The following is a 20805-nucleotide window of genomic DNA, read 5'->3' as shown; positions in this document are numbered from 1 at the left end:
AGCTTGCTGTGCTGGCCTGTAGACACAATTGTATTGGCTTCTACACGTTCATGATAAATTTCTCAATCTTTCTTATGCAATCTTGTGATGTCATATGTATAGGTGACACTTACTTAAGATAAGCTGTATTTTGTTTTTTTGTTTTTAATATTACCTCCCATTCTAAGTATAAAAACTAATTTATGATACAATGTGACTACAAATTAGCTTTTCTATTTAAAATCAAAGGTGGAACTTTTGGAAGAAAATAATCTCCGAAATTTGTTGGATTGTAATTAATTAGAGGAGCAAGTCAGCAGAACATCAGATGCATTAACAAATGAACAGATGTACTACCAAATTAGCATGATATTTATTATGTTATTTGCGGGGGATGGGGTCCAACTTTTATATTAATGTAACAGGGGAAGGAATAGAGTGGGCATATGTGATGTCGGGAGAATGACATTGAAAGGGATCCGAGGAAGAAGGGCGGTCATTCTTATCCGGGTTGAGGCACGCCGCATGGCTGGCGCGTGCAAATTACGAGACCAAGGCGCTGCGAGTATGACAGAATAATGCGTGACGCTGAATGAAGCGCCACTCCACACAAGATCCCAACGCCGAAACGCATCCAAAAAGCAGATTAAACTCTCTCTCTCTCTCTCTCTCTCGTGTCCTCTATCGCTGAATATGATATTTCTGTTCGCAACGGGGGCTCTCGTATGCACGGCCCCGATTTTGTTCCCGATCCTCACAACCGTCCGATCATCGCACGTTCTGACAGCTCACGTTCCGTTGGTGGGGCTCGTCTCAGGGTTGGCCTAACGTGCGACCAATCATGTTGTTGGGTGGCGCCACGTCACCCCTCCTGAGACACTCCCCTCTCCCCACTCCAAGCCCCCTTGCCCTCCCTCCCTCCTTACATTCCCATGTTCTCCCACAGCGCCTCTTGTTCCTCCTTCAATCATTGCTCCTTCCCCTCATCCTTTTACCATTTTGTCCCCCTCCCTTCCCTTTAACTCTATTCAAATGCTTCGGCTTCATAACAGAACATGCCATTTTGTATTTAGTTTAATGCTGGAGTCGGTGAATATAAGGCTGCATTTCCAAATTTGGATTTGAGCGCATGATAAAGCGGAGAGAAAAGTATGGTGATTTGGCTTTGATCAGAGGGTACATGTCCAGCCAAAAATAATTCAGTACTTGTGGACAAACGTCTCTTCTTCAATCTTTTTGCTCTCCAGATATAAATATTCTTCTCTTCTCGTCACCTTTCGTCCGCACCAGAAATCCCACCCCCCCTAACTCCGTTTCATTAACACCAAATCATAACAACGCAATGATTGATCACTTGCAACTTTTCCGATCATGAATGATAATAATTGATTTATGAATTTCCTAAATGAAATGTCTGACCCGTAATTAGGCCCCATTAATCATCATTCCTCACCAATCACTGGACACAGCAACAGGGTAAATGTCACCCTTTTGATCCTGCCTCCTCAAAGCGCTTGGGGTGACAGTTAAACAAGAAAAAAAAGAAAAGAGGAACCCAGACTGTTTCTAAATTCTTCTGTGTGTGTGTGTGTGTGTGTGTGTGTTTTTTTTTTTTTTGGCCCTGGAAAATATAATAATAACTGCTTACGTTGACGGTTAGAGTTACAAGTGGCAAAAAAGTCATTGTGGGAAGTTCCTATTAATCTATCTATTCCAGTTCATTGAAAGTTCGTCTCACTTGGAGCTTTCTTCCCACGAATCTGTCTTCTCCATATCTCCAACGAAAACTTCAGTTTCACCAACTCCTCCTTTCATCTTCGTCTTTCTATCCCATTCGATTACCGCTTAAAAGACATCCCACCCAGTGCTTCTAATCCATCGCCACTTTCATCAACTCCCCTCTCCGTACTTCCAACCTTACCCCATAATTCGGTCTTTGAATTTCTCAACTCACGCCTCGATCTCCATTCCCTCCTGATACTTATTAATAAATCAAGATTCGAGACTATATATTCAAGAACCCCAGTTTCTGAGGTATGATAAATCATTAATGATTTTCAGGAGTTTATTTGTTATCCCAGACAATATTGTTCGTTTTCCAGATGTAATCTGTTTTTCTGTTACCCTGATTTGGATTCTGCTGACATGCTATTATTAGATTCTGTGTGTTTCTTTCCTTCAAGAATCCTGCTAGTCTCGTCTGGTTCTGCGTTAAGCTTTTGAAAAGTTCGCAGGATTCATTCTTCTTCGTGTTTGTTTTCTTACTGAATGGCTGCCTCATGGCAATCTGAGGACTGAAACAGGAAGTAGTGAACAGAACGAAATACATGTAGGTGTCGTTCATAATATATTATATCCATTCCCAATGTCTTCTTCTTTGAATATTTTCATTTCAAAAGATCACGATCATCTGGTGGACGCTAGAATGATGAGGATAATCAATGAGAATAAGAAATTGTGTAAAGAATGAGTCTTGAAAAGGTTCACTCATAGACGGTCTACATTGTAATTCAAATCTTCAACACTGTGTTCTGACCTGGTAACATTAGGATTCGATAAAACGTTCTGCAGAGTATGCCATTTATGGCGAAGCAGAGAACTCTGTTCCTTTGAATGTTTTTCATTTTCTTAACAACTTGTGAAATATTCAGAAAGCCATTTCATTAAAAAGATACAGATATTATTAGCACATGGAAGAGTTCCCAATTGTGAGACACTGCAATAATATCGTTTGGTTCTTGTGTTCATGAGCCTAGGTCTTCGTTCTCTGGACTATAACTCTTTGTCTGGTAGCCATTTATTGTCTAGTTCTCATAATTTTTTGTTTATGTCCCTTGATCCGCATCACTAGTAGATGTGCTCATATATGTGTCTGCTCTTTTGCCAGCTGATCGTGCCCCAACATTCTATCTTCCCTGAGTTTTTGGAACGGAATGGAGTCTGAAAACGGGGTTGCTGTGGAGGAAGAGAAGCGTGTCATTGAGGAAACAAGGGATGAGAATCTAAACAATGAAGAGAACAAGGATTGTAATGGTACCGAAGGACAGAGCCAAAATGAAGCGGCTAAGCCCACAGTTGAAGCTGAAGGCTCCAAATCTGTAGCTGCTGGAGTTGCAGGCGAAGCCCCTCTAACTTCTTCTGCAAGTAAAACCTCAAAACGTGCTACCAAGGTACCACATATAACGAATCAGAATTGTTGTCCGCGTCTACTTCTGTAATGATTATTCACAATTACATCGCATGATGTGGGAAAGTTTGCTAATTCCCAATTGCTATGCTTAGGAAACTGGTGTTGCTTCAAAGAACAGCAAATCTGCAAGAGACAAACCCAATTTGAAAGGCTCGACTTCGATGCCTCAAAAACAAAGGCCAACCCAGTCTCAGAGCCTGTCATTCCCAACCAAAACAACTAGTGGGGCAGCCGTGAAGAAAAGCGTTGAAGATAATGAGATTAGAGCTGAGGCTTCTGTTCGTCCATCAATCAAATCTACAACCCCTGAATCGAGCTCAAAGGAAGTAAAGACAGAGACTGAAAGTGTTAGCAGGAGAGCTTCTTTGACATCCAAGCCCAGCTTTAAACGCTCTGTGGTAAATTCTGTGTTTTTTTACTCGGTGCTTTCTGTTTGTGTAGCTTCATAGCTTCTTTGCTTTGGCGTCCTTGTATCTGAGATCTGTGTTGTGTAACAGTTTGGAAGGACTACTGAGGTGAATGCGGTAGCTAAAAGCCATACCTCTGAGACATCCCTGTAAGCCACACCTCAATCTTCCAGTTTATAATTTTCATTAAAATTTGTCTTTCCTACAAGTCGCTGCAGCTTCAGAAGTGTGGCCCATGCCTGTATGCCAGAATATATTATACTGACTCTTTGACATTGTGGCAGCATCGTGGGTCAGAATTCAAACGCAGCAAAAACAACTGCAAAGCCAAATAAAGAGGAGGATGATACTAACTCAACAACTTCGTATGATTTATAATAACTTGTCTTTCTTTGTCGGGTTTTTATGGCTAGAATTGTTGACAATTTTCTTCTGTATTTACGCTATCAGAAGTGCTACTCCTGGACGGAAAAGCAATGGGGTTGGATTTTCCTTCAGGCTGGAAGAACGAGCTGAAAAGCGAAAGGAGGTTATTGCTGCAGCCTTGCACTCTTTCTAACAGTTGTTATTTCAAAATTCCGCCTACTAAATCTCTTTGGTTGGCCAGTTTTTTTCCAAGTTGGAAGAGAAAATCCAGGCGCAAGAAGCAGAGAAAACCGACTTGCAAGCGAAATCAAAGGTACCAACACGAGGAGGTTTCGCAAGATTTTCTGTCGTGAGTGCTTTTGGTTTTTATTAAACGGGATGTGTTGCAGGAAAACCAGGAGGCGGAGATCAAGCAGCTAAGGAAGACCATGACTTTCAAAGCCACTCCAATGCCAAGTTTCTACAAGGAACCCCCTCCAAAAGTCGAACTCAAGAAGGTAACCATTCTATTTCTTATTCTGCTATCGCCACCTTTATTTCTCACTTCCATTAAATGTAACATTCTTTGTGACATCATTTGGTGCTTTAGATTCCAACGACCCGAGCAAGATCTCCAAAGCTGGGACGGCACAAAACTTCTGGGGTGACTAATCACAATAACCCAGATGAAAAATCTTGTTCCAGCCCACGGGTGAAACACCAGCAGAATGAGCCAACCAGGCCAAGATAAAGGTTGATAACGATGTTAATCCCAGGAAACCAAACAGGAAGATCAAAGCTAAGACGCAGCCTCAGGGATCTGCAAGCAGTAGGAGTAATGCGAAAATCAGCCAAAATGGCAATGGGGAATGCCGAGAAGCCGTTGAATCAGAGGAAAATATCGCCCCAACCAGTGCACAGATCACAGCGACCACGCCAGAGAATTAACGGTATGAGGTTACTGTTGGAGTGTAGATTCGTATGCCGAACGTATATTTTACACACACACTTAGGATTCTGTGTTCTTTTCCGATTATTTTATTTCATTATCATCATTGTAGATATAAAGATTGCCTCGTCCTGAATCTGCTTTGCATATATATATATATATATATATATATATATATATATTTGTCTCTCGCTTTGATCTGTTGACCTCTGGTGTGTTCTATTACAAATTCCTGCTTAATCCATCTTCTTAAATTCCCTTTTTATCTCTGGCTTTTAATTTGAGTGAGCAACTCAATTTCTTTATATGTTTGCTTCTTAAAAAAAATCCTGATCAATCAATTAAATATAGAAAAAAAATTATAACAAAAAGTATTATTTAAGTCGCAAATAATATAATTTATTTTTAATTTCGTACAAATACATGGCTAGTTAAGGTGGGATTGACTTTTAAAGTTACTCCTTGCGCGGAAAATTTTAGAACCTCGTAACATAATGCAAACTGCACATAAGATGCGATTCATAACAATGCACAAACAGCCATGTGCCCCTTAGATTTGGCCGCTCGTCTTTCTTTCTACCCCGCAATAGATCACATTTTACGATATCATCTACCATATGAGGCATCAAGGTAAAAAAAATATCCTTCCCGTCTTAAATGTAAAATCTTTTTTGTAGTGTAAATTACACTATAAAATATGGCTTATATTTAGAATTGGAGGAATATATCACATAAAACATGAATCAAGATTTTCCTCTCCATCTCAAGATATGCCTATAGGGATGGGGAAGCGAGGAACGTCGCAATTTAAGTATCAAAATTGATGCCCCAGTTTCACTAAAAAAAAAAAAATTGATGTCCGATCTTTTGACCTAGAAATTTAGAATCGAATATATATGCGACACCTTCTATAAGATATAGATAGTTTTTGTTATAAACCTTAATGGGTTATTAATTACTTTTTTCCCAGTATCACTTATATTTAGAGCCATTAGCTCTGAGAGAGAACATAATACAAATCTGAAAATTTTCTGTTCCAGTGTGCGTAAAATCATAAAATAATAATACGGAGTATAAAGCTGAACCCTCCCAGTTCGAGACATATTGGCCGGTCGATGAGGACGACGCTATGAACCCGCACTATATAAATGCGTGTGGGCTGTGGCGGTTTTTTTTTTTTTTTGCTTGTATAGATATTATTTTATTGGAGACAATCCTATTCGAGATACTGTCAAACACTAAATGTGAGTACCTTTACCACTAGAGATTCGAATCTTAGTTTGTCACGAGGAACTAACCCCTTCTATTAGATCTAATCTCTGCTGGTCTGTGGCGGCTATTTTTCATTTGTAATATCTAAGTGTTCCTTTTTCTGCGGAAAATAAATGCAAGAAACAGAGCTTTCAAGTTTACAAAGGGACATGCTTGGGCCTTTGACAGCAATAGTTGTCATGCTGGATGGGCCCGTTTTGCACTTCGCTTATTTTGTGTCTGTATCTGGAGCTCTCCTCCACATGCTATAATTTCAACCAGAGTCAGGGTCTAATAGAAAAAACTTTTGAATTCCTGTTGAAAAAAGGTTCACATTTAGTGTTTAGTAATGTCTTAAAACAACATTGTCGGAGAATACATGTGCTTAGTAAAAAAAAAAAACATTTTAAGAAAAACCCGTGATTTTTGTCCGGGTTCCCCGAAAAGATAATAAAATCAAAAGCCATATCCACAGAAAACTGATGATGCATCAAGAATTATACATTTGGACCGCTTATGATTCTGATCTTCATACCTTTTTTTTAACGGGAAAATTCTGATCTTCATACAGCATTGGTTAACCTAAAAAGAGACCGAGTACGTTGGCCTTCTGACATTGCTCGATTGAGTGCAGCTCATGTTGATTTTTCTGTTTGGGCCTATAAGAAATGTTGAGTGATTAGTCCGTAAGAGCGAATTGGCCTGTAACAATGGACTCGCGAAGAATCATTTACATTGAAATTTTTGGTAAAACATTAAACTTCTATTTGGTGAGAGAAAAATGAAGGAAAGGAGAGGGGAGAAAAAAATTTTAGTTGGCTTACTTTAAAAAAAGAATGCGGTTAAAAATTTTTAATTAATTTTTATTACTCTTTTATCTTATATCTTCTTTTTATTAAAACTTTAAAACTCCACTTTTTCAGTCAAGCTCATTAAAATTTTCTCCCCCCCCCCCCACCATCCCCCGGGAATGTAACGAAGTGGTAGAGATTTGAACATTCATTAAAAGCAGGAATGAACCTTGAGTGGGAGAATCATTAGCCATCACTTCAATCTGAAGCCTTGTGATTTTTGCCCTTTGTCTCATCCATTGCTCTGTAGAATTTAACACAAGTTGCGATATTTTTAACTTATAAATGATGCAGCTTCTTTTATATTTTATGCAGATACATTGATAGATGATATTATTTTTATTATATTTCAATTTTAGTTTCATATTTAAATATAAGGTCTTATATCATTCAATCCTTTGAAAAACATTTTTATCCTAATTTAATCCTTCAATATAAATTCTTTTGTTTTAGTTTTCTTTTTTTTTTGAATTTCTTCATCCGGTATCTTAGGCCAACCCCTAACACTAGGACTTTAAGGGCTCAGACTAATCCGGATTCGGTCGTTGCAGGACCCCAAGTGTGGTTCTGTTTTGGATTTTTTGATATTTCATCATAGCATTCATAGGCTTTCTTTCAGCAAGAGAGAATGAGTGTTTTTTTTTTCCCCAGTTAGAGGGTATTTTAGTATTTTTAACTAAAAATTATATTCCATTTCCACCCATCTACCAAACATGTTTTAAAATTAAAACTCACTTCCACCCTTTTTAGGAACACTTCCTTGTACCGAACAAAGCATAAGTGCCAGCAGTCGTGGGAAGCCTTTTTCCCACTTAGTAAATTAGGAATTGTTTACCCATAAAAAGAAAAAAAAAACACTTAAATTAACCATGGAAAAAATCCAGAGATGGGTTAGTAATTATTATTAATTAACTCCATTTTGTGAACACATTTTCCTTTTGTTTCCGAGAGAAAAAGCACGTGAAGGTGGGGACAGTTTGTCGGGAAATAAAGGATAATGAATAAATATGCATTATGCAGGAAGATTTTGGGGAGTACCATCAAATACTAACCGACACTGGCAGGCCCAGCCTAGCAAAACCACTGGCTACGCGGCCTCTTGCCCATAGAGACAATCAAATCCAGGCAAAACTCCGTCTGACTTCCCTTTTTACCCCCCCAACCCTTTATATGTTTTTCTCCGCTGAAAGGTTCTTTTCATCATTAGCTGTAAACAGAAAGAACAATGCGATGCTGCTTACCAACCTAATAATAACTCCTAAAGAAAAAGTGCTTCATATCTTAAGCAAGAAGTAGATTATGTATTTGTTTGATTCACGCACAGACTAAGAAAAAAATATGGACCCGTGAAGGGTGTCGTATTCAAATATTTGTTTATTGCATCCAGACCACAGATACACAGAATCGACACACAAAAATAATTAAAAAATTGATATCTAATTACAATATGTGAAACAAAATGACAAAAAATATTATCCTGTGCGAGTTTCCAGAAAATCCTCCAACTCAATCGCTCTCTCCGGTGTTAAATTCACGATACATCCTTCGTATTCAACTGATTACCCCAGCCGCTGCACCGTGCATATTAAAAATAAAGACGGTTAATTCTTTATCCGTGGAAATGAACAAGGCTAAACACTAAATAGAAACCAGGCTATAAAGGGTGAGTCAACTTACCATTTACCGATCTGTTTACATAAATTTACTCCTCTTTTTCCCCACGTTTAGTTGAGAAAGCGATTTCATTAGCAGATTTGTCCAAAAGCTCCAAACATACTACAGGCTGCCTCCAGCAGCTTTCCTGCAGCATCCATCCAGTTAGATAACATAAAATGTTAAGTCAACTAATAACAACGTGATTGGACCACTTTCATTTCATTTATTGCTACTATGCGTTAAAAGAGATAATTGAAGCAAAGGAATTTAGCTACCCTAAATGTGGATCATATAACCAATTCTATATTAGTTGAAGGAATCAAAATATATGCTAATTGTGCATAAAAGATATGATACAACCAAGTGGAGGGCGTAAAATGGTCAGACAGACTGCTGCGGAACCGAATTGATGGCAGGTGGGTTCGTGGGATGTGAATCACAGCCTGGCGTCGTGAGTACTTTATGGTTTATTGATTATCACATGGGCAAGTTGGGAAGGGGGAACCGACTCTTTGGAATAAGAAAACCATTTATGTAGTCAAGTACTATATTTTCCCCCACTGAACCTTAATCTTGGCAAATTCCTCGCGGCTTCCCCAATCAAGGACCTCCAACCATGAGCGATGCTCACTCTAAGGCACACATGTTACTGCAGAAGGAATCTCTCTCACTCAACCTCTCCAGAAACTATACACTAGGTCAAAACCAAAGCTTAAATCTCCGGGCACCCAAAAAAAAAAAAAATGAAAGCTCCGTGATCATCAATTATGTATTACAATCACTACTACTTCCTAACTCAAATTCATTCGTACAATCTAAACCTCAGCAAATGATTATACTTTCCTAGAACTCAATCCTCAATTATTCCCTTTGGGTAACGTCAGGAACGCATAAGCAATTGATAATACAAACAATGGAAGCAAGCAATCAGAACAAATAATAAGAAGCGAAGGAAAATCATTCATACAGAAGAACCACCATACCTCTTCTAGGTTTGGCCGCAACTTTAACGAGAGGAGATGCTTTACGCTGTGTCTTGGGCTCCTCCTCTTGGGGGAAAAGAACTCCATCGATCCCCTGCACCGAAATTCGCCCGTCCGTGTATATATCAGGATCGAACAGATACGCTGACCCTTCACCCTGCCCGAATTTCACAGACCCATCAGCCTCCTGAGCCACGACCTTATGCGGCAACCGCAGGGTATCGTACCGGACCTTCCCAAACCTCCTGACGGCATTATACATGCTCTCTTCCGTTTGATATTCCGGAATGATATGATAGTATATTATCTGCTCCGGTGCGCCCGGTTCACTCAATTGGTCCGTGGTTAACTTGGCCATGGCCTCGTCGTTGGGAGCCAACACGGTCAAGACGTAACCCTCTGAGACTAACCTTCCCATTTCAGCGGCCAAAGATGTCAAGTTCACCAGAATATCGGCCATTTCATTGTACCCGCCGTAATGCAAGAGGGTATGGATGAAGTCCTTAACCTGGCGTTCACCATTGAAGTGGTGGTGAGGACCACCGGGTCCGGGTGCCGGCGCCGGAGCCAGCGAAGGACCTGGTGCCATGGCGTCGTATATTGGCAATAGCGGTGGAGCCCCCACGGGTACAGGCGCGGGTTTCTTCAAACGATGAGTCCTGGGATCGACCTCCGGTGCACCCTCCGGCAGCATCGCCGAGATATCCCGTAGATTCCTCCTCCTGTTAAAATCCTCCTGGACTGATCGAGGAATCAACAAACGCTCAATGCCGTGAATGACACCGTCGGGACGAACAACGTCATCGGGACAAACAATCTCGGCCAAGTCAACGACCTTCTTCCCGGAACCCTTGCTCATCAAATGCACGTGGTCGTCGCTCAGCGTCCGATGCCGAGCGGAGACGGATTTCCCAGAGGGCCATTCATGGGATCCGATTCGTCTGGGAACAATGTGAAACATCAAAAGGGTCTGCAGCGATCTCAAATTACGGGGCTCGAGCAAGAAGCGCTTAAACTCGGGGTCAAGCAGGCGCTCAAGAGCATCGTTTCGGGGGGCGAAAATGGTAATATTGTGGGAGGCGACGGCATCCTCGAGCTTGTGCAAGAGAAGCGCCTTCTCTACAAGCTCAGCGAGCTCTGTGTAATGGGAATCAAGAAGCGCGACGAGAACGGAATTGGAGTTGATCTGAGAGGCGGATGAAGGAGGGGGAGGGTTGGAAGTGGGAGAGTGAGGCAATGCAAAAAAGAGGGGCAGAAGAGTGAGGAAGTAGAGGATGAAGAGGGTGGAGACACCATAGACAGGAGAATCCATGGTGCTCAGGGAGAGGAAGGGAGAGGGATTACTGGTGGAGACAGAGACCTGACTGACACAGAGAGCCGAGGCTGAAAAAGCGATGGAAATGGAAGACAGGCACAGAGAGAGAGAGTAGAAATTGGACAGCCTGGATGATGGGACCCACGCGGAAAGGTGAAGTGAAGAGAGGAGAAGAGAAGCTATCATCAGCCGCCACCGTTTTCCGTTTGTGCCCCATCTTCAAGCCACGCCACCACCGCAAAACCCCGTCTTTTACCGACCCCAATTTATCACCAGCACTTTTCCCTGCTCTGGTGCTCCGTGCCTACAGCTGCTATTTTAATCGGGTCATTATTTATTATTTTATTCTTCACTTTGCTAAAAGCCTAAAATATTTTTGGGTGTCCTTGACGCTAAACAAATTGTAATCGTCCGTTGTCACCCAGAAAAAAAAATTGTAATCACCACCAATTAATCATTAATCAGACTATTTATTAAAAAAAGAAAAATAAACGGTTAATAAGCTATTCTCATTCCTTGCAAATATATAGAACTCACTCCCGTTAATTAAAACTATGCAGAAATTATTTTTTTCATGCACATATTTGTACCTCAACCCCTAGAGTCTATTTTTGTGTATATAATATAAAAAGTTGAAATTACGTTCCATCCATTTCATCAGAAGATAATAGGTGAACATTCTTGTTTAACAATTCCTCCAATATGCTTGTACTCAAGAGGTTTGACAAGTGAATAAATAAATAATACTACTTCCTGTCCTTAATATAAGACCCCATTTGATTTTTAGTTTGGTCCTAATTATAAGACCCCAATCCATTTTGTCTCTCATATTTATGCATTTTTTCCCAAGATAGTCCTTCTAATAATGATAGTTCTAGCCAACACACTTAATTAGCAAGGATATTTTAGGAATGACAATACTTATTTTTTACAAATAACTAACTTAACTTACTTCCTTAATCTCCTCAAATTAGTCAACTGGGTCTTATAATTAGGACCGGAGGTAGTAAGAATTAATTGATGTGAATAGTGTTTTTTTCATATGTTTACTGAAAAAATAAGGATCACAATTTTTGTTTGAAAAATTTTTTTTCCAAGTGCTGACCGTATTGGCTTGGTAATCACACTTTTTGCAATGAGAGAGGCGTTTGTGCGCACGGGGTATCAGTGTTGCGAGGAATTGGCGATGAGGATAAGCTAGTGCGCCCGCGGGAGGACAAGTGTAGTCAGTTTGCGAATGACGGAAATATTAAAGCCCACGCAATGAGTGGTTGTGCTTGTGCATATGATTGTGAATTACTGAATTTGGAGAGCTGAACTCGCGGCAATTTCAGGAAACTTCTTTTCTTTTCTTTTTTTAAGTAAAGGCAAAGTGACATTAGGCAAATATAAATAGGTGCAAAATTAAAGAGTTATAATGCTGAAAGGACAACAGGCATAATTAAAAAGAGAACTCTTCTGTAAGGTACCTACAAGAGTCTTCCAAGCGCTGATGAAGGTTTTGGAATTTTCTTCCCAGTAAACATAACCTAAGTTTCAGATTTTCCTCCTATGTCTGGCAATAATATCTTGTCCACATTAAAGTTAGCCAAAGACAAATGAATAAAAAGAGTCTTGGGGTACCAACGACGGTTGGATTTAGCAGAAGAGACTGATCCCTCATAACATGGCGAACTAATGTTCGAATCGTCGCTGGTAGAGGTGTCCACATTTAATGCCCGACAGTGTCACGAATAGAATTACCTCCAATAAAAGTATACCTATACTTTAGTAAAAAAAAAAAAAAAAGTCTTGGGTTGGAGCATTTCCTTGGGCAAATAATTTCAGGGAGCTAACAGCAACCCTGCCCGCATGTTTTATAACCAAGCCAGTGCGACCCACGCTTCTACATACATCCCCAACTATTAAATTTGAATAAGGGCAAGGAAAAAAAGAAGAAGAAGAAGAAATGCGGGAATAATAATATTACCCAAGGGGACCTAACACAAGCAATTCTTACTAAAAATATTAACACGTCACAATGAACACGGTGGGGATAAATACTTTAGCAAAAAAGAAAAAAAAGAAAGGAAAACAGGCAGAACATTTATTTTATTTATTTAGCATAAAGTGACAGAACTGGGGGTTGGACGAAGATTATAAATAAATGGGTAAAACGAGGGACGAGATGGGAGCCCGAATTCATCAAAAATCAGATATTAAGATTAAGAATATGTTTATATTTAACAACCTGTCCAAATATTTAATCATTAATAAAATTTAGCAGTGCTGTGCAATTTATATAAATGAGCCCATCTAGTAAGATAACACTCTGTTATTGTTGTTTCAAGCCAAACAACGTTGCTACGCTCCACTGTAAATCTGACCTCGTATTCTATTGATATAACTGATTAATTGACGTGGCCTCTCGAACTAAATATTCATCCATGCTGGGAAAACAGCGTGTTGGACTCTGGAAGAAAGAAGGCCGCTGGCTGCATGGAGGGATGCTCAAATGCAGTGTCCGTTAGCAATACGGATCATTCAATATCTGGAAAAGACCAAAGCGGCCCAATCAGTGCCCTCGCGACTTACTAGTCTCGGGCATTAACTGGGCCACGTGTTAACAGATAAATAGAATACAGTATTTTGACAACGGGCCACGTTTGCAGGCTATTGGCTGCTGAAAAGGAAATCAGTTCATTCGCCCGACGCAGCATCCCAATGAAAATACTCTAACCCATTGATTGAATGAAGAATCATGCAAATGGCCAAAAAAAAAAAATGAAGAATCATGCATATGTATTCATGGAGAAGGACGGCTGCCTTCATTTAATTGAAAATAAGCATTTAGATTCCGTGTAATACGAAATATTAAAAATAAAAAATAAAAATTGAGATTGAGAATGAAAAAAACTTATTTAAAAAATATCTAATATAAAAGATTACTTATTACATGAAATTAGACAAAGTCATATATGTGAGATAGAAAATATCAAAAGAGGGAGCGGTACTCCAATTTTACAACCACAAGTTTATCTAATTTTATATAACAAGTAATTACTCATGTTAAGAAACCAGTTTTGATGCTTGTTGCGGTACTCATCAAATCTCAATTGTATGGCTTTGTCGAAGCATTTTTTTCTCATTTGTCCTTTGGCTATCGGCTGTAGTCGCCAACAACCGCCCGGCTCTATTTGTCATCTGTTGCGGCCCGAGGGGCATCTTAATATTTTTGTAAATTATATGTTTGTTTAGCTCCAAAATAAAAATAAATCCTGCCAGGCAAAATTAGGGAATAGCCGTTACTGTATTATATTTATGCAAGCAACCAAACAAATCGTGACATTTTTTGTATGGCGCACAAAGTCCGAATAAAATAGCCCTAGACGAGTGATGTGATCGGGAAGTTACGCGTCTCTATCCGCAATGAGCCCACTGGCTTGTTGCCTGTGAGTATATATAAAAGAGAATCAGCTTTTGAAAAGGGCAGAAGATAATAAATATATACCGCTTCCGCTCCTATTTATAAATTCTATAAACGAAATCTTATAAATAAAATAGAAGAAAATACATGTAAATAAATCGTGTCTGGCCAAGGAGCTAAAATCATCAAAGGCCTCACAGATGTCAGCCCCAGCGCATGAAGCCGGTGAGAGAGAGATATATGGACCCCTAACCAGATTTCGCATGCATACTCGCGTGTTCATAAATGAGTACTACGGACACCATATTTTTTTTTCTCTGGTTTTTTATTCGCCAAAGCAAATGCCATTAGTTATCCATCATAGATTTCATAAAGTTCCTGTAGCGTAACGCAAAATTAATTTATTTATAACAAATGAGTTAGTTTTCTAAAATACCTTATTTAAATTTTAGAAACAGAATGAATTACTTATTAACATCAGAACTAGAGCAAGATAGCATTTTGTGTTTATATTTCCTTTCATATTAGCTGTGTAAAATACTGCAATATAAAACCATGCTATGCAGTCCTAGTTAGTTTTGAGACGAAATACTACTGTGGCGGCACAAGTGGGTGGCTGCTGTAGAAAGACAGCAATTGAATACAATCGGCAAGAGACAAAATGGCAGGTAACATAGTCATAGTAACCCATCACCCCCCAGCGGGTAGGAACATCTCTATTTCCCTATTTCATGGGGCCCCACTAGGCCGCCAACAAAAGAAAACAAGATCATCAAATGCGACGCCGCCCTTCCCCTCCTTCCCCTGCCACGCTCCCGACTCCCAGGTCCCAGAACATTCATGAATTTTCAGATTAACCAACTTCCCTTGCATGATTATCCACGTTCTTTCTACGGAAACAGGGCCAGAAACTCATAATCAAATCTCCCAGGCTGAAACATATATACATCCCGACGGAAAAAATTTGATCACTGCTATTCCATATTTCTACTGAATTGTCAATTCTCCACAAACATATATGACAAGTCAATGATCTATCCGCCGCAGCTCATTACTGCGAAACAAAAAAAAAAAAAACAAAACAAAACTTTGGCAGCGTGCGTGTCCCATGATGGAGGCGGTGTCTCCCAGTGTTCTTACAATTTCACGGGGGAAAATTTTGTGCATAACATACAAATCGAAATTCAATGGCATCACACTCATCAATAAGTTGGAGGAACCTCTGTTTCTTAATAAAAGACAGGGATTCAGCTTTAGCCTTGCTCGCCCTACACAAGCCCTCAATTCAATATTAGCACCAAAAACATCAACTTCAGATTTCTTCCCCCGTTTGATCGCAACCGCCTTTTAAAAATCAAAAGAGACATTATAGTTTCGTAGTGTATTTCTTAATGTTGAGGATGTGACTTTAGAGGTAGGGAACCTTGGAGATTTCCCACTTGGCAGAACTCGGGATTCTGGGTTTGGCGCTGGTGATCGTGTCGGATGATTCTCTCTGGGACGGACTTCTCCAGAACCCAGTACCGTAAAACCTTTCCCACATCTCCTTCTCCAGCTGCTGCAACTCCTTATCTAGCTCCGGCGACGCCTGCAGATCGGACATGTCTAGGATGCCGTTGGGGTGAATCTGGTTCTCCGTATCGTCGCAGCCGCACGAGCAGCGACGCCGCCTCGGCGGCAGCATCCGCTTCCGGTTCTTCCTCAGGGCGCGGCGGCACAGGCCCGCGGGGACCTTATAGATGGCGAGCACGAGCAGATTGGCAACGGCGCAGGGGAAGCAACAGCATATGACAGCGCACTCCGCCGTGGTCTCCCCGATGACCTCGCCGACGAAGCTTCCACTGCTCTTGAGGAGGGGTTCCTGGCGGGCGGAGGCGGCCTGCCGAAGACGGACGTTCCTGGACATGATCGGAAAACAGGAGAGGAGCCAAGTCTGAGAAGCTCAGAGGAGGGAAGACCAAGAACCGCGCTCTGAGGGGGGAAAAAAATCACAGAGCAGGGATCTTGGCTTCCATGACGGAAGAAGGAGACAATGGGTTGGGAAATGAATAAGAGAATGGGGAAGAAGATGAGCGGTGAGGAAGCGATTTGTAGATGTGGCCTGAGGCACTTCCCAAATATAGTTTGCTATGTTTCTGTGATTTATACGAGAGACTCTCTCTGGCTTCTTCCTGCCTTCTTTTTTTTTTTTTTAATTTCTCATTTCCTCTTTTCATGTGCACTCCCCGCGATTCAAATCTGAAATTTAGAAAATGACATCTAAAATTTAATGACACAAATAAAAATTATGATTAACTGTTTTTCTAAAAAAAATTTTTTTGGGAAAACTAACACACAGGACTTTGTAGTTTTGTCTCATTTTGAATCAGGTCTTTAAAGTTTTTTTTTAATCAAATCCTTAATGTTTTAACTGTTATAGCCGCTCATCCTTCTGTTTAAAATGGAGCTAAACACTGATAAAGAAGACCACTGCTATTGATCTCCAAGAACCTTCATCCTGTAAGGTCGCTTGTATGGTGACAGTGATTTTTCAAGTTTCAGTGGCGTTGGCCTTCTTTAACAATGTAAACTTAAATCTAACATTGTTTAAATAGAATGATCTATAGCTGTAGCAATTAAAACATTAAAGATTTGATAAAAACAGAAAATAAATTTGAGAACCTAACTCAAAATGGGACAAAACTACAAGGATCTGGGTATTAATTTTCCCTTCTTTTTTTTATCACGTGTTTTGTTCCATATATTATTTACAACTAGTATGCCTGATTATATTTCTGTTAGGGGTGAGCAACAAACCCATTACCCGCTAGCCCGCCCATAACCCATGAAATTTTTACCCATTTAAGCCCGCCCAATTAGCCCAAATAAGAGATTATAAACGGGCGGGTTTAAATGGGTGGGGTAGCCCATTAAACGGGTTGGGCTATGGGTAAGGTATTGGGCTGCCCATACCCGCCCATTTAAATTTTAAGTTTTTAAAAATATTTTTATTCTTCATTTAATTGATGATATTGTTTCTCATTCATATTTTATCAAACCTTCATACTTGTCTAAGTTTTTATTTTATCCTTTAGGTAAAAGTTGGAACTTTCAAAGTTTATGAGACTTTATAATTGGTGACTATTTTTATGATTTTATCAGACTTTAATTGTTTGTGAATCTAAGTGAGGTTGTGTGATTGAATATGGTTGATGTTATTTCATATTTGATTTGCTATTTGGCATGCAAAATTTATTGACAGCTTCATAAGGTTACATATATAAAATAATTATACTGAAAAAAAATTTAAAAAATAAATGGGTTACCCCATAACCCGGTCAGCCCAAACGGGCTGCCCCGTAGCCCATTTAATATGGGCTAAATGGGCTACTACCGAGTTATGGGTTAGCCCATGCCCATTTATGAATAAATGGGCGGGCTATGGGCTAACCTTCGGGTTAGCCCACCCCGCCCATTGCTCAGCCCTAATTTCTGTGCATGTTAATGTGTAAATTAGCATTCAGCCAAATGTTAAAACAGTCATTTTACTCTTGCTGTTGTTAATAAAACAACCGTACCCGAGGCTCGCTCATCATCTCTTGCTTCACGTAATGCATGAGATTTAATTTTTGGGGATTGATATTTGATATCAATCTTGGATGCTTCCGGCGAAAAGTACTTGGTCCAACAGCTGATCAAACGCTCGAGCCGTCCTGGATGACTCGGTCAAACGATCACGCCGCAGTCCCGCACACCCGGACAACAACCAGCTCATGATTGGACCTTATCGGAAGATTTAGCCTTACCTTCTTCGTTATCAAGTCCTTCAATAACGTGCCACGTGCGTGTCGAAACATGTAACTCTTTAAAATTAATAAAGCCTCCTCGTCTTTAAATTCTGAGCCACCATCCACATACCTAATGCTTCGCTCATATCATTTGAAAGCACTATGCCAAATCCCATGTATGCATTTTTATTAAGGAAAAATTGGAGACAAATTCCCCGTTACAAATTTAATCTGCAAATAATCCACATGGTGATTGATCGTACAAGAAAAGATTAATTACACTCATAAAAAGCTAAGTTGCATAAAGAGAAGATGTTTGCACCGAACTATTTGAATATAAGAGATTAGTTTACACACAAAAAATATGATCTGCACGTAAGAGAATTTCATCTATATAAAAGGAAATTGAGTTACACATTACGCAAAGGAGGATTATCAAGGAAAGATAAATTGCCTACAAAAAAAAAGTTAAGATGCACACAATAGAAGTTAAATTGCACAAAGTCCTTAGGTCTTATTTGCCAATTAAATTTTTAATGAGAAATTTATCCCGAATTTTCTCTTTTATTAGTGTATTGCAAATAATATATAAATATATATTTGTTAAGCGAGAATGAGAGAATTGGATCGGATGGTCTAAAATGCGACGCTTATTATAAAACCTTTCTGAAAATTAATTTGCACTCTGTGGCTCTGATATTCATGGAGAAAATTGAGCCATATGCATAAGTTATTAGGCCAAAATATATCAGCGACGTGTAGGGTTTGGAACAACAATAACAATCACTGTCCTTTTCAACTCGAAGCAGGGCAAAGAAAATGAGAAGTAAACAGAAAAGAAGTTATTTCAAATAGAAACTCCCTCTATGAGACGAACACAGCATTGATCGATCGAACGGGAGTTTCACAACACCTCGCAGCTAATATGAACGCATATTTTAAACTCTCATAATTTGAATAATTCTTTTGATTTCCTTTTAATCGTGGATTGTATTATCAAATGTATATACAGATAAACAAATAAAAAATTTCGATGTGTTCATTAGAAACAGGATAGACTAGTTAAAATATTACAGTGTTTGAAGTGAAACTGCAGAGGTGTTCGTAAGTTTCCTGCATATGTATAAAATACGTAGTAGGGAGAATACACCATAGAGATATTTTATTTATTCCACATTGCGGGGGAGTGAATAATACACGTGACGAATAATGTTCAGAAAGGAATCTAAAATAGAGAGGATAAACGGGGATGGGTCTGAGACGTGTCCCTTTATAGGCTACTTAGATACACATAACAGTTTTTTCTGGAACACGTAACTGATATCTGTAACCTCATCATATTTGAGGCAGCCGCCAACGTTTCTTTTCTTTTTTATATCTCCCCCCTCCTCTCTGTTCCACTCGTTTCAACGGTGAGAGTTTATTTTCTTCCACAACATGAGAGTGGAAGAGAAGGCGGTCAATCAGTGGAGTTTATTTTCTTTCATGTGTTTCACAATTAAACCTATAAGATTAAAATAAGGATATATCTCTCTCTTTAACATTCAAATTTAATATATTCCTCTTATTCTTAATATAAGATTTATTTAACTAATTTGATTAGATTAAGAAAGTTAAGTAAGTTAGTTAATTATAAGAAATATGACATGTTTTTTTTTCTGAAACACTATAATTATTTTTTCTTAATAGCCTTCCGTCCTTTTCTACTTTGATTATGATTGAGGGAGTATTTATAGAGATAATTTATGAAAAATTGATAAATATGAGAAATAGATCTTATATTTAGAACTAAAATCAACTCAATGATGAGGTTTTATATTAAGGATTGGAGGAGTATTTATTTCAAAAATATTGTTCAGCTTTGTGAAACTAGACCTTTTGAATGGAAAAACTCTTGATCAAAAAAAAAAAAAGGAGCATGATTATTCTAACTATGTTGTATGCTAGTTAATAATCACCAGTTATATTATGCAGATTGTAAAGCCTGCTAATATTCCCGGCTGTCTGGAATTTTAATTTCACTCTCGAATTAGACTGATGTTTTTAATTATTCAACAAAACAATCATGAACTTGTGTAATGAATTTTTTTGTTTTTTGTTTCATGCGAAGGCGATTAAGTAGCGATTAACTATTGAATAATAATAATAATAATTTAAAAAAGGATAACTAGTAAAACATGTTGAGCCCAAATGCCAATCTCTTTGTCAAAAACTCCTTCGATGAAAGATTCGATGGCGTGTTTAATAATAAAATTAAAATTGCTGAATATAATAAATAATTAGAAAACAGAGAAAGAAAGCAATAGAGCTGAACTGTGATTACTTATTATTAATATTATTTTTGAAAACATTGCCCGTGGAAGTCCCCGCGCCGTGTGGGCGCGCGGTTGAGTTAAAATCTGTGGCCTTGCACACGCGCGCGCGCGCGCGCACACACTTGTTTGGTGTAAATTTAAATTTTTTTAAAATCATTTTAAACTTAAACTTTTTTGTTTGTTAGGAATATTAAGATTATAAGGTCTTTTCAACAACTGCGTTTTTTGAGTGTTTAAATTTATGTTTTGACATTTATGAAGATGAGATTGTTTAGCATTTTAACCAACAGTTTGTTAATTGCAGGATGATATTTTTAAGGACACAAGGAAAGGACAAAATAAATAGTCCATGATTAACTTTTAGGGCCATAAGGCCTCATATTAGCTGGCC

At 39.0% G+C, this 20805-nt stretch overlaps 3 protein-coding genes across 3 annotated transcripts; 1 reads left to right on the top strand and 2 right to left on the bottom strand.

Annotated features, from left to right (window-relative positions):
* The first annotated feature begins 1677 nt into the window (after positions 1-1677).
* On the top strand, positions 1678-5135 carry LOC114740807 (protein WVD2-like 4). The gene is given in 10 exon segments (XM_028929045.1): positions 1678-2013; positions 2867-3149; positions 3262-3567; positions 3667-3725; positions 3861-3941; positions 4027-4105; positions 4184-4255; positions 4332-4439; positions 4532-4658; positions 4661-5135. Coding segments are annotated over 9 exon segments (1278 nt in total). The 5' UTR covers positions 1678-2013; positions 2867-2912; the 3' UTR covers positions 4870-5135.
* Positions 5136-8295: 3160 nt separating this feature from the next.
* On the bottom strand, positions 8296-11205 carry LOC114740736 (fasciclin-like arabinogalactan protein 15). Its single transcript, XM_028928941.1, has 3 exons — positions 9612-11205; positions 8650-8773; positions 8296-8543 (listed from the first exon to the last, which is right to left on the bottom strand). The coding sequence occupies exons 1-2, from the start codon at positions 11110-11112 to the stop codon at positions 8718-8720; spliced, it is 1557 nt and encodes a 518-aa protein (XP_028784774.1). The 5' UTR covers positions 11113-11205; the 3' UTR covers positions 8296-8543; positions 8650-8717.
* A 4045-nt stretch (positions 11206-15250) lies between these two features.
* On the bottom strand, positions 15251-16445 carry LOC114740843 (uncharacterized). Its single transcript, XM_028929087.1, has one exon. It carries the CDS (start codon positions 16236-16238, stop codon positions 15741-15743), a length of 498 nt encoding a protein of 165 aa, XP_028784920.1. The 5' UTR covers positions 16239-16445; the 3' UTR covers positions 15251-15740.
* Between the last annotated feature and the right edge of the window lie 4360 nt (positions 16446-20805).

This window comes from Neltuma alba, unplaced genomic scaffold, assembly GCF_004799145.2.
Source record: "Neltuma alba isolate B1F8T4 unplaced genomic scaffold, ASM479914v2 tig00003187_pilon, whole genome shotgun sequence".
In the NCBI taxonomy this organism is placed as follows: Eukaryota; Viridiplantae; Streptophyta; class Magnoliopsida; order Fabales; family Fabaceae; genus Neltuma; species Neltuma alba.
The sequence above is the reverse complement of the archived record's forward strand: the minus strand, read 5'-3'. Positions and strand labels throughout refer to the sequence as shown.

What these genes read in the sequence shown, in the direction of transcription:
- LOC114740736 (XM_028928941.1), bottom strand. Translation starts at nt 11,112, where the DNA reads ATGATAGCTTCTCTTCTCCTCTCTTCACTTCACCTTTCCGCGTGGGTC. An exon ending in TGCGGCCAAACCTAGAAGAG is followed by an intron (nt 8,774 to 9,611) that starts GTATGGTGGTTC and finishes TGGATGCTGCAG; the next exon opens with GAAAGCTGCTGGAGGCAGCC.
- LOC114740843 (XM_028929087.1), bottom strand. Translation starts at nt 16,238, where the DNA reads ATGTCCAGGAACGTCCGTCTTCGGCAGGCCGCCTCCGCCCGCCAGGAA.